Source organism: Mustela nivalis (assembly GCF_964662115.1).
Source record: "Mustela nivalis genome assembly, chromosome: 19".
Lineage (NCBI taxonomy): Eukaryota > Metazoa > Chordata > Mammalia > Carnivora > Mustelidae > Mustela > Mustela nivalis.
This window is the reverse complement of record NC_139038.1, coordinates 38812608-38824713: the sequence shown is the minus strand read 5'-3', so window position 1 is coordinate 38824713 and position 12106 is coordinate 38812608. Positions and strand designations below refer to the sequence as shown.

The window sequence follows — 12106 nt, the reverse complement described above, 5'->3', positions numbered from 1 at the left end:
AGTCCGGCGCCGCGCTGCCCGCCGGGAGTGGTAGTCCGGCTTCGCGAAACCGGCTGGGAGTTTAAAGGGCCCGCAGCTGCAGGAGGCGCACCGGGAGCGGCAAACGGGGCGGGGGCACCGGTCGCTTGAGTTGGGATCGCCGGCTTACAGGTGACCGGCAGCTCAGTAGCCAGGGGCCCGCGGCCGCTCCGGCATTTTCCTAGCGCTTGTCAGTCTCGCGTTCCCTGAAATTGCCTTGTCCGGGTTGCTCGCGAGCGGGTGTTCCCTGGTTTCCGGTTTTCTTTCCTGTCGGAAGCACCGTCGTTAGCGAGTGGGGGAAGGAATATGAAAAAATACAGCTGCGCCGCCCGGGAATCGAACCCGGGTCGCAAGAATGGGAATCTTGCATGATACCACTACACCAGCGGCGCTGTTGGCACAAGGGCAGTCCACGAGCCCTAAGAGATTGTGACGCAGCGTTTGCGCGTAGAACAAAACGGTCTACGCGCTGGGGAGCGACCGGCCCCAGCGCCTCCCAGACGGCAAGCGCTCTGAGGCGCTAACAACCCGACCGCCGGGTCCGCGTTAAGCGGGGCGCGGGAGGCTCCGGTGTCGCTTCGTTCTCCCCCTAGCGCGAGAGCGAACGGAGCGGGACTAAGGGACGCGGGCGGGGGCCGCGATTGACGCTGGCGCCGCTCAGGGCTTTCCCGTGTCGCGGACGCCGTGAGGGGGTGGGTGACCCCCGAATCCAGCCGGATCCTCCCCTGTGCGGTCCCGGCGCGCTTCTCCGGCCGCTTCCCCGGGCCGCGTCCGCAGTGGGCTCGCTTCTCTCTGTGGCCACGCGGGTTTGCACGAGAGCGACCCCCACCCCGACGTCCCGCCAGGGCTCGTCTTGGAGGGGCCGGGCTGTGGGTCGATCCGGCGTGAAGCGCGGGTTCGCCGCCCAGGGTGTCGCGCCGTCTGGGCTGGACAGGCCCCCGGGGCGAGGGGGTCACTCGGAACGGCAGCCCGAGGGCATCCTGCTCGCGACCACCCGTCCTTCCCTGGGCAATCCAGCTCCCAGCCTGGGGCCTCCGCCGCCCGGTTTGTCGGCTGCGCCAGGCGTTCTGTCCCCTTCCATGGCGGGGCCGAAAGGAGCAGCTGCGGGGGCCCCTGACCAGCCCTGGTGCGCCTCACCCGGCTTCACATCACCCAGGGGATTCGAGCAGCTTGGGGGCTGGTGGCCGAGGGCCCCGACGTGGGATTAGAAGGCTGGAGACCAAGCCCATCAGCCCCGAGCCCCCCAAGAACCCGAAATGAAGGGGTGCGGGAGCCTCCGGGCACATGGGGGTGCCGGCAGGGGGCGGGTGGCCCCGGGGCAGGGGGCAGGGCCTGGAAGCTCCGAGCGCCTTCCATATCCTCCCGCCTTCTGGCTGTCTTCCTTCAGCTGTTCCCGGGTCCTGTCCTTGACGATGAACCGGTAACCGGAGTAAGGTTACCCTGAGTTCTGTGAGCCGTTCTAGCAAACTGTGGCTGGACAAGGGGGTCTGGAACCCTGACTTACAGCTGGTGACAGCCTGGACGTGGGGCGGTCTCCTGGGATCCAGCGGCAGCCTGGGGAGGGGGTCTGCACTCATACCCAGCTGCTAGGTCAGAATTGAGTTAAACTGTAGGACACGGGCATTTTCCTTTACACCAGGTGTTCTGTAAGAGGCAAGAAACCAGACTGACCAGTCTCCCTCCTTCTTCCTGATCCTATGGCCCAGCTTCAGAAGCAGCCTGAATGCCCAGCCGTGTCTTCCATTTAACAGCACTTGACCTTAGGTTGCTATCTGACGTAGGAAACAGGTTAGGGTTCGAAGCCAACAGCCAAGAAAGAATCCTGAGACATCTCTGGTGCAAAAATGTTTTATTAAAGCACAGGAACAGGGAACCCGTGGGCAGAAAGATCCACACTGGGGTCATGATGAGTGGCCCATTGTATACTTTTTTTTTTTTAAAGCTTTATTTGGTAGACAGGGGAGGGGGGAGCACAAGTGGGGGAATAGCAGGCAGAAGGAGGGAGAAGCAGACTCCCGGCCAGGCAGGCCTGATGCAGGGCTCAATCCCAGGACCCCAGGGTCATGACCTGAGCTGAAGGCAAAGGCTTAACCCACTGAGCCCCCTATTGCATACTTTCATGTTGGAAGGGGGTTATGGAGAGCATATAGAAGCAAGCTTTCCAGAACCTTGAGGGGGCTAGCTCTTGTCAGGAAAGGGTCATTTATTACTGTCTAATAAAACCTGAGTCATGAGACTCTTCAGGTGTGTGTCTCAGTGGGCCGGATGCTTGGGGGATGATTGCCAACATGTATCTCAGGGGTAGAGATAAAGGGAGTTTCTATCCAAGCACTAACCAGGCCTGACCCTGCTTAGCTTCGGAGATGAGACAAGAAGAGGGGGTTTCAAGGTGGTATGGCTACAGACTAAAGGGAGTTTCCATAGGAATTTTTATATGTTAAAGTAGACTTAAGGAATCCTGGCGGTGGAGAGGGCGGTTCAGCTAGGAGTGCCTTTTGTCCTTAGCAAAGTGTCAACATCGAGGGCCGTTGAGGCCCTAGAGGAAGGTCACTGCCTGCTTCAAGGACTTGTCAATGGGCTGCAGATAGTTAAGGAAATGTAATCATTTCTATGCTGCCTTTGCACCTCCCACATTTGTCCCCCTGGGATGGACACTGTGCGAGACACCCCCTTGTACTCCGTGGCCTATGCTGCAGGGTGTGTGTGTGAGAGTATGTGCACACACGTGTGAATGCCTGTGTATACAGGTTTGAACACACATTTTCTGGAAAGTCGTGGTTGTGTGTCAGACTCCGGGAGAGTCCCGGACCCGCAGTGAATGCTGAACAGCGGACCCCTGGACATGTCTGTCCCCGTCCGTGGCCTATGCCTGGTGGGGCCTCCTAAGATTTTGTCTCCTGAGGCAGAGTCCAGCTCCTGGGCAGCCCTCTTGAGCTTGCCACCCACCAGCATGGGCCACCTTTCGCGGTGAGCGCTTACGTGCACGATGCAATCTCTATTGCGTAGGAAGCCACAAGCAGACAGGAGGCCCTGATAGGGGTGCAGGCTTCCTCCCCAGCCCTTCGCCAGGCCCCAGGCACATCCCTTCCTATCCCCTCAGACACCCCCACTTGCCCTGATACATGGGCTTCCTAGAGCGGCTGTAACAAATGACCCACAACTCCGAGGCTTCAAACAACAGATGTTTATCCTCCCATCCTTCTGGAGGCCAGAAGTCTGAGATAAAGACGGTCTGCCCCCCCAGAGGCCCTCCGGGAAGATGGTTTCTCACCGTTTCCAGCTGCCTAGGGGCTGTGGCCACTCTCCCTCCACCTTCACCTAATCTCTCCCTGGTGCCCACATGCTCTTCTCCTTCCTCCCACAGAGACACGTGACTGGATTTAGGGACCACCCCAATCCAGGATGGCCTTATCTCGAAACCTTGCCAAACTTCTATCTGCAAAGACCTTTATTCCAAATAAGGTCACATTCTGAGGTTCCCAGGAGACGCAGCTTTTGGAGGACACCACTCAACCCCCTGCACTTAGGTCTGGGAATGGCCAAGCAATACCCGACACTGGGCAGTGCACACAGGAGCACCCACAGTGCCTTTCCGGGGGGGGGGGGGCTGCTGGTCTACCTTGCAGAAGCCCATCGTCCACTCTGCATTGGAGAGGGCAGAGGTTTCCGATGGAGAAAGTTTCTGAGAATGACTGAAAACTTTTTTCTCTTTCAGATAAAGTTTTAGTATTGTATTTAGAATCTTTGAAAGAAACTACTATTTGCTTTTCTTACCACGAGTGGGGTCTGTGGGGTGAAGACCTTATCTTACCCTGATAGCCACTTTTATCTGCGAGGGGATGAGGCTCCTTCGTTCCGCACCACTGGCTTGGGGACAGTTTCCCAACCTCCCCAACCACAGGGAAGGTGACCGCCCCTCCCTGCAGAGGCCTCCCAGCCGACCTACCTTCCAAGCAAGGTCAGTGAGGCTGGGGCCAGAACTCTGAGCTCCCCAGGTCCCCAGGTCCCATCCCCAACCCCTCCTGAGTGCCCTGGAGCAGTGAGGCTGGCAAGGCCCCTCTGGGGGAGACCAGCCCCCCAACAAGTGCAGAGAATTTCACTGCCTGCCCCCCACCACCTGGCCTTCCTCCATCATCTACCCGGGAGGAACACTGGGCTCTCCATCCCACCCCACCCCCCGCCCCTCCCTGCTGCCCCTGCACCTTCTTCCCTCTCACCTGTCAGGATCATTTCTGCTCAGCCCTTCTCCCCAGAGCTTTGAGGCTTCTGGACCCAACCTTTGACCTCAAACAAGGCCTGTGGGCAGGGCTTGACGGTCAGGGCCTCCAAGCCTTGGTTTTCAGATGGCTTAAGCAAATGCTAGGCCTGTCCGCCCATCAGGAGGAGGGGGCCTTGTCAGTGCAGGGCTGAGGAGTGTGCCCGAGGGAGGGACTTTCAGGGTCTGGGTCCACTTGGGGGCCCATGCTCCCCACACCAGGGCCTCGCTTCCTGTGTCAGGAACACAGCCCCCTCTCCCCAATGCGCTGTCTCCCCAGCATATGAGTAAGCAGTGTGCTCAAGGCAGGGCAAGCCAGCACTGATGGTGTGTGGGACCATGCTGGCCTTGTCTCTGCTGTGGGGAGGGGGGACAAGGGACAGAGACTGCAAGGGAGGCTGGGCAGGGGCCCACTTGCCTTGGAAGGGAGGGGCATGCTCCTGCCTGCAGGGACCCTGCCTCCCCTCTGAGGATCAAAGGCCTGACCCAGGCCGGCTTGATTGCCTTCGGAGGAGAAAGCTGGGGAGGGGGGCCCCAGGGACCTAAGCTTCCCTAGGAGCACCTGAGCAGGCCTGGCTCCCTCCAGCAGTCACAACAGCATGGAGGCGGGCACAGCTGGGAAGGGACACCACAGAGCAGGTGGGGAGGGAGTTCCTCCTGCTGTCACTCCCCCACACACCCCAACAGATGCTGCCCCCCACCCCTCTCAACGTTGTGCCCTCTGCCTGGGTGGAGAGGCTTCCTTCAGGTCTGCTCCCAAAGTGAGGTGTGGGGGACGCTTGAGGAAACCTCGTGGCGCTGCTAAGTCCTATTGCCTCTTGGAGTGGCAGCTCCCCGACAAGGCCCCGGTGCCTGCTGGATCCTGACATCCTCAAATATTTGTGGAGCACCGTGTGAGCCCTGCCATGTCCATACACGCCTCGGGGCAGATTCCAAGACAACTCTGCAGAGTCTTTTCTCTGGTGGGGGGATGCTAAGGGTTGAGCTCAGCCACAGGGAGGACAGGGGAGCCTTATGTGGAGCCCTCCAGGTGGGGAGGCCCACAGAACCCAGAGCGGGCAGCTTCCTCTCCCCTAGCCCTGAGCAGCCCAGCAGCTGGGAGAAAGGAGCACTTCTGTGGAATTCTCAGGAAGGACCCTGGGGGTCGTTCCAGGCAGGCCGCCTGGGTCATGCGGGTCAGGGAGGTAACTGCTCCCCTCCAATGAGGATGAAACAGGCAAACCGGGCATCCTCACACGCCCACCTTCTCTCTCCGCAAGATCCCACCCCCACGCTGCTCCTCGACTGAATGGGGTCTCTGGTTCCTGGAGCTGGGGGTGCACCTTGGCAAGGGAGGATCATCAGGGACCAGAGTGCACCCACTATTCCTGTCCCGTGGGGTGGAAAGGAGATTCCCCGGGAGCCAAGTTTCTGCCCAAACCCATTTCTGGTCTCTGGTCCTCAGTCCCAACACCCAGGCCAAGAATGACCCTCACGCTGGCCCGGGACCACCCAGGCACCTTGGCTGGAGCTCTCCACCGAGTGGGCACAGCTTTCCTTCCAGGGTCCACACAGAGCGCCCCCAGCGCCTGTCCACAGCCCCCGGCCCGCACCCCCGCCCCCGCGGCTCACCTCGCCGTCCGGCGGTGGAAGGTCGTCCTAGGCCCCAGGACGCTTCCTCTGCCTTGGCCTCGGGCCGTGTGGGGTGGGGCGCCCGTGGCCGCGCGCCGCGGATAGCCTCCTCACCCGCCCGGAGCGCCGCCTCCACCGCGTGCCCCGAGGCCGGCCGGGACGCGCGGGCCCTTTAAGGGCCGGGGGCGTGTAGCGGCCCGCCCCCTCCCCGCCGCGCCCGGCTGCCCGTTAAAGGGGCCGCGCCCTGGGCCCCCGCCGAGTGCGAGCCCGGGCGGAGGGCAGGGTAGGGCGTGCGTCCCGGGGAGCGCGCGGGCGGCCGGGCCCTCCGCACCATGTACACCATCACCAAGGGGCCCAGCAAGCTGGTCGCGCAGCGCCGCACAGGTGCGCGGGGCGCGGGATGCGGGGCTCGGGGCGGGCAGGGCCGGGGGGAGGGTCCGCGCAGTGACGGCCCGGGCGCGGCGGCGGCTGACGCGCCCCGTACCCGCAGGTCCCTCTCAGCAGCAGGTGGAGAGCCGGCTTGGCGAGCTCCTGAAATGCCGGCAGCCCGCGCCGCCGACCCCAGCGCCCCCGCGGGCGCAGCCGCCGGGACCCTGGCCCCTGTCGAGGTGAGACGCGCGGGCCGGGCGGCGGCCGCTGGACGGCGAGGTTGACCTTGGGGAAGGTTCACGGAGACCCGGCCGCGTGCTCGGGGCGGGGGCGGGGCGGGGCGTGTGACCCCGCCCGCGTGGGCGGCTCCGGCCTTCGCGCCTCCGCCCTCGGCGCCTGGGCCTCTTCGCCTCACCTGGCACCTGGCGGGGTCGAAGGGGGCCGGGCCGGATGCACACGAACCCCTCGCCCTCTCTGGCCCCGTGGGACCGTGGCGGAGCCCGAGTGGGGAGGAAGCAGACCAGCTCCGGGATCGCAGGAGCTCCACGCGGCTGACTCAGATGCCCCGGGCGACCTTGGGCGGCGAGGCCAAGGTTTGAGGCGAGCTGCCCAGGAAGGCGGGAGCAAAATATCCTAGGGTGCGGGCCCTCGAGGCCTCCTGGCTCCGGCCCGGCCCGGCGGGAGACTGCCAGCCCCGTCCCTGCAGAGCGGGCTGGGGGAGAAAGTACACGTGGTTCCCTCTGGCCCTACCAGGCCCCTGCTCTCTGTTGCCCTTCACCCCAGACACCCTGGCTGGGGACTGGAGGCCTCCCACAGATGCTCAGGCCTTGCCCGAACCTGCAGTTCCTGCCTTTCCTGACCAGCTCTTCCGCCAGTGCCCACCGCCTGCCCCACAGGAATTTGTGTCCTGGCCCATTTGGCCTCCACATGACCTTGACCAGGAGGTCGGATTCCCCCCATGCCCCAGAGCCCTTTCACTTTTTTGTGTCAGCTCTGGACCTTGGGTTTCGTTTATTCTGTGCGTTTTCTGGATCCAGGGCTTTCTTCCAAGCCCACAAAGGCCTGAAGCTTTCTGGGCTAGGCTGTGGGTAGGCACCGCAGAGAAACAGGGTGGCTGGCTCAGAGCCCCCCCCCCACCCGAGGCAGCTCTGAGGGTGCAGGTGATGGGGGCCTGGCAGGAGGGGGCAACCTGTGGGGGTGGTTCTGGGCTGAGGCCCTTCCCTGCGGGGGGAAGGGGGCTTCTGCTGGGGGCACGTTGACATTTTGAGGCTGCTTCCTAGTGATGGAAACATTCTGGGCTAACCACCGATGTGTCCTGGGGAGGCCGGTAAGCAGGCAGGGCCTTGGGGGCCAGTTCCCGGACCCAGGCTGTGTTAAAATATTGCCCTGTGACCTCAGCTTTGGTCCTCACAGCCGCCTTACTGCCCTGAGGAGTAAACAAGGTGTACGTGTGTAGCTGCGACTGGTCACCCAGGCAGAGGACCTGGGGGCCGAGTGGTGCCGGGCACCCAGACCCTCTCACCTGGAGAAGCGTGTCACAGTCCCATTGCAGATGAAATCAGGGTACACCCATGGCAAGGTCGGGGAGTGGTGTGGAGGGAGTTGGGAAAGACGGCAGAGAGTCCTTACCATACCCCCAGGCCTCACCTTCGCACTTAGCTGGCCCTCAGCCAGTTGGGCACATCCCAGCCTGCCGGGTCAGGAGGGTGCGGACCAGCCTGGCCAGAGGGAGTGCAACACTCGGCCTGCCTCAGAGCTGCACGGCACAGGGTTGGGGGGTTCTGCTGCATGCCCTGGGGTGGCAGGCTGGCCCCCCTACCCCCTGAGGTCACTCCCTCTGTCAAAGCTGCCCCTTCCTAGTCCCCGTGGCCTTGAAATGACCCTGCTGGGAGGCCAGTGCTGCCCATGAGCCATCCCTGAACCTTCTGAGGGGGCCGCCTCTGAAAGAGCTCCACTTGCTTTTCTGTCCGTCCTTCCCTGTTTTTTTCTCTGTAGTGCCTTTTTATTATCCGGCATCCCTCACCCTGCCTTGCCTATGAAACGGGGGGGATGTCTGGGCCACGGCCACATCCTCCACGCCTGGGGTGCCTTGCATGCGGCCAGTGCTCCGAACGGCTGACCTGCTGATTCTCCAGGCTGGGGTCCCGGCCCTCCATGGGGCAGTGCCTCTGAGCAGCTCTCACTCCCATTGTGAGACAGACAGCAGAGGACAGGGATGGTGACATCCGTGGGTGGGAAGAAGATAACGGGGCACCCGGTGATACCCCAGAAGGTCACGCGAGGAGGTCAGGGAGGTGGCCTGGGTTACTGAATCGTGGGCTTTGAGGTCAGGCAGCTGTGCAGTTATGTTCTGGAACTAGCAAGTGCCCATTTGCAGGGTATGAGTTTGGGTGGATCACTTCCCTCTGGAGCCCAGTGCCCAGGGCTGGAAGTAGGGTTGGCGAGGACTGTGAGGACGCCTATGTGGGTTGAGCGGGGACACCAGGGCCGACCTGTGGGGCGGTGTCCTCAGGAGCAGGCACAACGCGTGCACAGCAAGTGCACCCGCGCCAGCGCCCTTTTCCCCAGAGGGCCTTTGCAGCACCTTATGTAACAAACTCTAGCAGGGTTGGGGGGGGTCAGGTGGGTGCCTGCCTCCTAGCACTGTGCTCAGCCTTGGGCAGGCCACCACTTTGGTCCCCGGGGGCCACAGCCCATGGCTGCAATTCCCTTTCCGGTTTTCCTACTTCGCTGACCAGCCTCCACTTTCCTGGAGTCTGCAGGCTGGTGGGGGCGGGGGTGGCAGGCGAGGGGCTGTCCAGGTTGAGGGAAAACCTTCATAGGTTCTGGTTGGTGCAGCTGAGGCCTGGGAGGAGCCCTGCCCCCGCTACAGTTTCTTCGCTGGCCTGGAGCTGGCGGGACCGGTGCCCCTCAAGACACTCCTCTTTATTTTAGTGCCCCTCTCAGCCAAGGAGGACCCCCGAGCGGCGGTGGGGCACCTGAGCCCAGGAAGGCGAGCAGGCCGGCGGGACCGCGAGTGCCTGGCGGAGTGGCACGTGCAGCCCAGGACTCCCGGCTCCCACCTCCTGCTGTAGGTGCGGGCCCCGCTCCCTCCACAGCCCCATTCAGGGCTTTGTGTGTGCAGGGCTAGGCCAGCTGCCGCCAGCAAGGGCAGCCCATCCGTGCCCTGGGCCCCGCTGATCACTGAGCGGGACAGGCCCAGTGGCTCCCTGGATATCCCATGCCCATCAGGCTGAGCTCCAGCGCCTGGGGGCCATCTCCTCCCCCAGCATCCCCACCCCCATGGGCAAGAGTGTTGCCTGTCTGGGACCTGCACAGCTGGGCTGGAGTTGAAGTCACAACTTGTTCACTCAGTGCTCTTTGGCCAGAACATCACTTAGGGCTCATCCCCATGGAGCCTGGGACAGCCAGGAAGAGGGAAGGGCCAAGATGGGCTGTTTCTTGTTTGGGTCCTTTCTCCCACACGGGACAGTGGTGAGATGGAGAAGCTTCTGTGGGGGGAGAAGACGGCCGAGAATTACGCCTGGCCAGTTGTGGCTGGGTCGGAGTGATGTGGTGGTAGCTTAGGTCCGAACATGGGTTGCTGGAGACCCGACTGGTCCTGGGGAGGTGGGATGCAGGTGGCAGTAGGGGTGCCCCGAGAGACCCCTGGAGGAGTTCCTGTCTGCCTTGAGCACGGAGCCCTATTGGGGGTCTGGGACACAGGACTGGGGACTGCAGGTGTGACTTGAGCTGCTGGGAGCTTGGGCCTGCAGGAGAGAGGCCTACTCTGCCCCCACTGCAGCACAGAGCTATCCTGAAGGTCAAGGAAGTGCCCAGGCTGAGCCTGGCCTGGGGGTGGTGGGTGTGGCCTGCTGCTGCTCCTGGAGCTTTGCCGGGTGTCACCTTAGGGCTTGGGACAGTTGCTGACCGGCTCCTCCCCCCTCTACAGTCCGGGGCCAAGGCTTGTGTTCAATCGGGTGAATGGCCGGCGGCCCCCTGCCACATCTCCATCCCTTGAGGGAACCCAAGAGACCTATACGCTGGCCCATGAGGAAAACGTCCGGTTTGTTTCTGAAGGTAGTGTCAAGGCTGGAGGGTGAGGCCTGGGCCCATGTTCCTCCTGCCCACTGTGACCTGATTTAAAGTACCTAGAGGGCTGGGCTCTTCCTAGACTGTCTCTCTGTTCGTCCTGTGACTGTGTGGTGGGCTCCCCATTCCCATTCTTGGCTGGGGTCCAGGGTGGCCACCAAGCCCTGGGTGGGAGACAGGATGCCAGGGGCCTGGTTCAGCCTGACTGCCCTCTCCCCACAGCTTGGCAGCAAGTGGAGCAGCAGCTGGGCAGTGGCCCAGCTGGCGCTAGTGGGCCTAGGCCTGTGCAGTACATGGAGAAGAACCCCAACCCCCGGCTGCAGAGTGAGCCCTCCCCTGCTCTCAGGGAGTCCCCTCCACTCCCTCCAACCCTGACCTGGGCCCTGCTGGGTTCTAGCCCTAGGGGATTGGGGAGGGCACTTGAATTTGACCTGCTTTCTTCCTAGTGCTTGCTGCATTTGGGTGTGGGGGAGGGGCTTGTGGTCAGTTCTGAGGGAGAGACACTGACTGATCTGGGAGGCAGCTTCACTGCTCAGTCTTCTTTTCTGCCCACAGACTTCGTGCCCATTGACCTGGACGAGTGGTGGGCGCAGCAGTTCCTGGCCAGAATCACAAACTGTTCCTAGCTGCCTTGGAAGGAGTGTCCGGCCCTGCCCCATGGTGGACCTCGTGCCCCCCCGCCAGGAGAGGACGTCGGAGCCCTGTTTAGCCACTGCGGCAGGCCGTCCCTCACCCTGAGTCTGGCCAGGAGCCGTCCACACCTGAAGTGCCAGCATTTGGACTTTTTCACCTGGTGACCCCTTGGACCAGCTGTCCTGTGCTGCCAAGGGCCAGGAGCTGAATCTGTCTGACCTCAGTCCTGCTCACTGTGCCCAGGGTCCAGCCCCTGGGGCTGGCAGGGAGGAGCTCCAGGCTAATAAATTTGAGAAATTGCCCTTTTTGAGTGGTCTTTATTTGGTGTGGGGATGGGGTCAGGGTCCTCACATACTAAGTCCAGCCTAACCTTTCCTTGGCCCCACAGCTATAGCTCTACCCAATTCTGGCCCTCCTTGTGTCCTGACAGGTGCTGGGGCCCTGGGCCAGCACATCTTTCTTGGGTGCCGCTGGACCTTACCCAGCACCACCCAGCTTTCTCCCTCTTAGCGGGGCCTTGAGCCCCATCTCACGATCCACAGTCGTTAGCCCTTGGCCAGGAGATAGCGTCCCAGAGGCCCAGGAGTAGGGCCGAATTTCCCAATGCTTAGTCTTGCCTTTTTTTTTTTTTTTTTTTTTTAAGATTTTATTTATTTGACAGACAGGGGTCACAAGTAGGAAGAGAGGCAGGCCCCCCGCCAAGCAGAGAGCCCGATGTGGGGCTCGATCCCAGGACTCTGGGATCATGACCTGAGCTGAAGGCAGAGGATTTAATCCACTGAGCCACGCAGGTGTCCCTTAGTCCTGTGTCTTAACCGCCCGGGGCCGAGTGGCTCTGGGGGACACCGCTTTGCCTCTCGGGAGGGTGGCAGTGCCTGCCGACCAGAATGGAGCACGCCAGGTGTGGGCGCTAGAGGGCTGCAGGCCGTAGGGTGGAGCCCAGCGGGCGGTCGGGGGTGTGGGCAGCCGCTGTCAAACGCACTCCCATAAACACGGGTGCGTGTCCTTCCCCATACAGACGGGGCCCCAGAGCGCCGCGCACGTGCCTAGTCCCCACCGCGGCCGTGCTAGGGCATCGCCACAGGGTGCTAGGGTACGAGCGGCCGCAGAGGCCCCGGGCCGCGACACCGCCCACCCCGAGACGGTCCA

The 12106-nt window shown here is 62.5% G+C and overlaps 1 protein-coding gene across 9 annotated transcripts; it reads left to right on the top strand.

Annotated features, from left to right (window-relative positions):
- Positions 1 to 6114: 6114 nt before the first annotated feature.
- MCRIP2 (MAPK regulated corepressor interacting protein 2) lies at positions 6115 to 11026 on the top strand. Of its 9 annotated transcripts, none has more exons than XM_082713746.1 (6): positions 6116 to 6268; positions 6375 to 6492; positions 9188 to 9323; positions 10144 to 10312; positions 10547 to 10613; positions 10880 to 11026. In XM_082713746.1, the coding sequence occupies exons 1-6, from the start codon at positions 6217 to 6219 to the stop codon at positions 10893 to 10895; spliced, it is 558 nt and encodes a 185-aa protein (XP_082569872.1). In that variant the 5' UTR covers positions 6116 to 6216; the 3' UTR covers positions 10896 to 11026. The 9 variants fall into 9 exon arrangements, 6 of the variants coding, with proteins under 6 accessions (XP_082569873.1, XP_082569872.1, XP_082569871.1 ...); XR_014306250.1 differs by having other exon boundaries at positions 6117 to 6268; positions 9188 to 9327; XR_014306251.1 differs by having other exon boundaries at positions 6118 to 6268; positions 9188 to 9327; positions 10547 to 10648.
- The last annotated feature ends 1080 nt before the right edge of the window (positions 11027 to 12106 follow it).

Excerpts from the sequence above, each read along its gene's own strand:
- MCRIP2 (XM_082713745.1), top strand. The coding sequence starts at position 6,217 with ATGTACACCATCACCAAGGGGCCCAGCAAGCTGGTCGCGCAGCGCCGC. Across the intron at positions 6,493-9,187 it reads GGACCCTGGCCCCTGTCGAG|TGCCCCTCTCAGCCAAGGAG; the intron begins GTGAGACGCGCG and ends TCTTTATTTTAG. Across the intron at positions 10,649-10,879 it reads CCCCAACCCCCGGCTGCAGA|ACTTCGTGCCCATTGACCTG; the intron begins GTGAGCCCTCCC and ends TTCTGCCCACAG.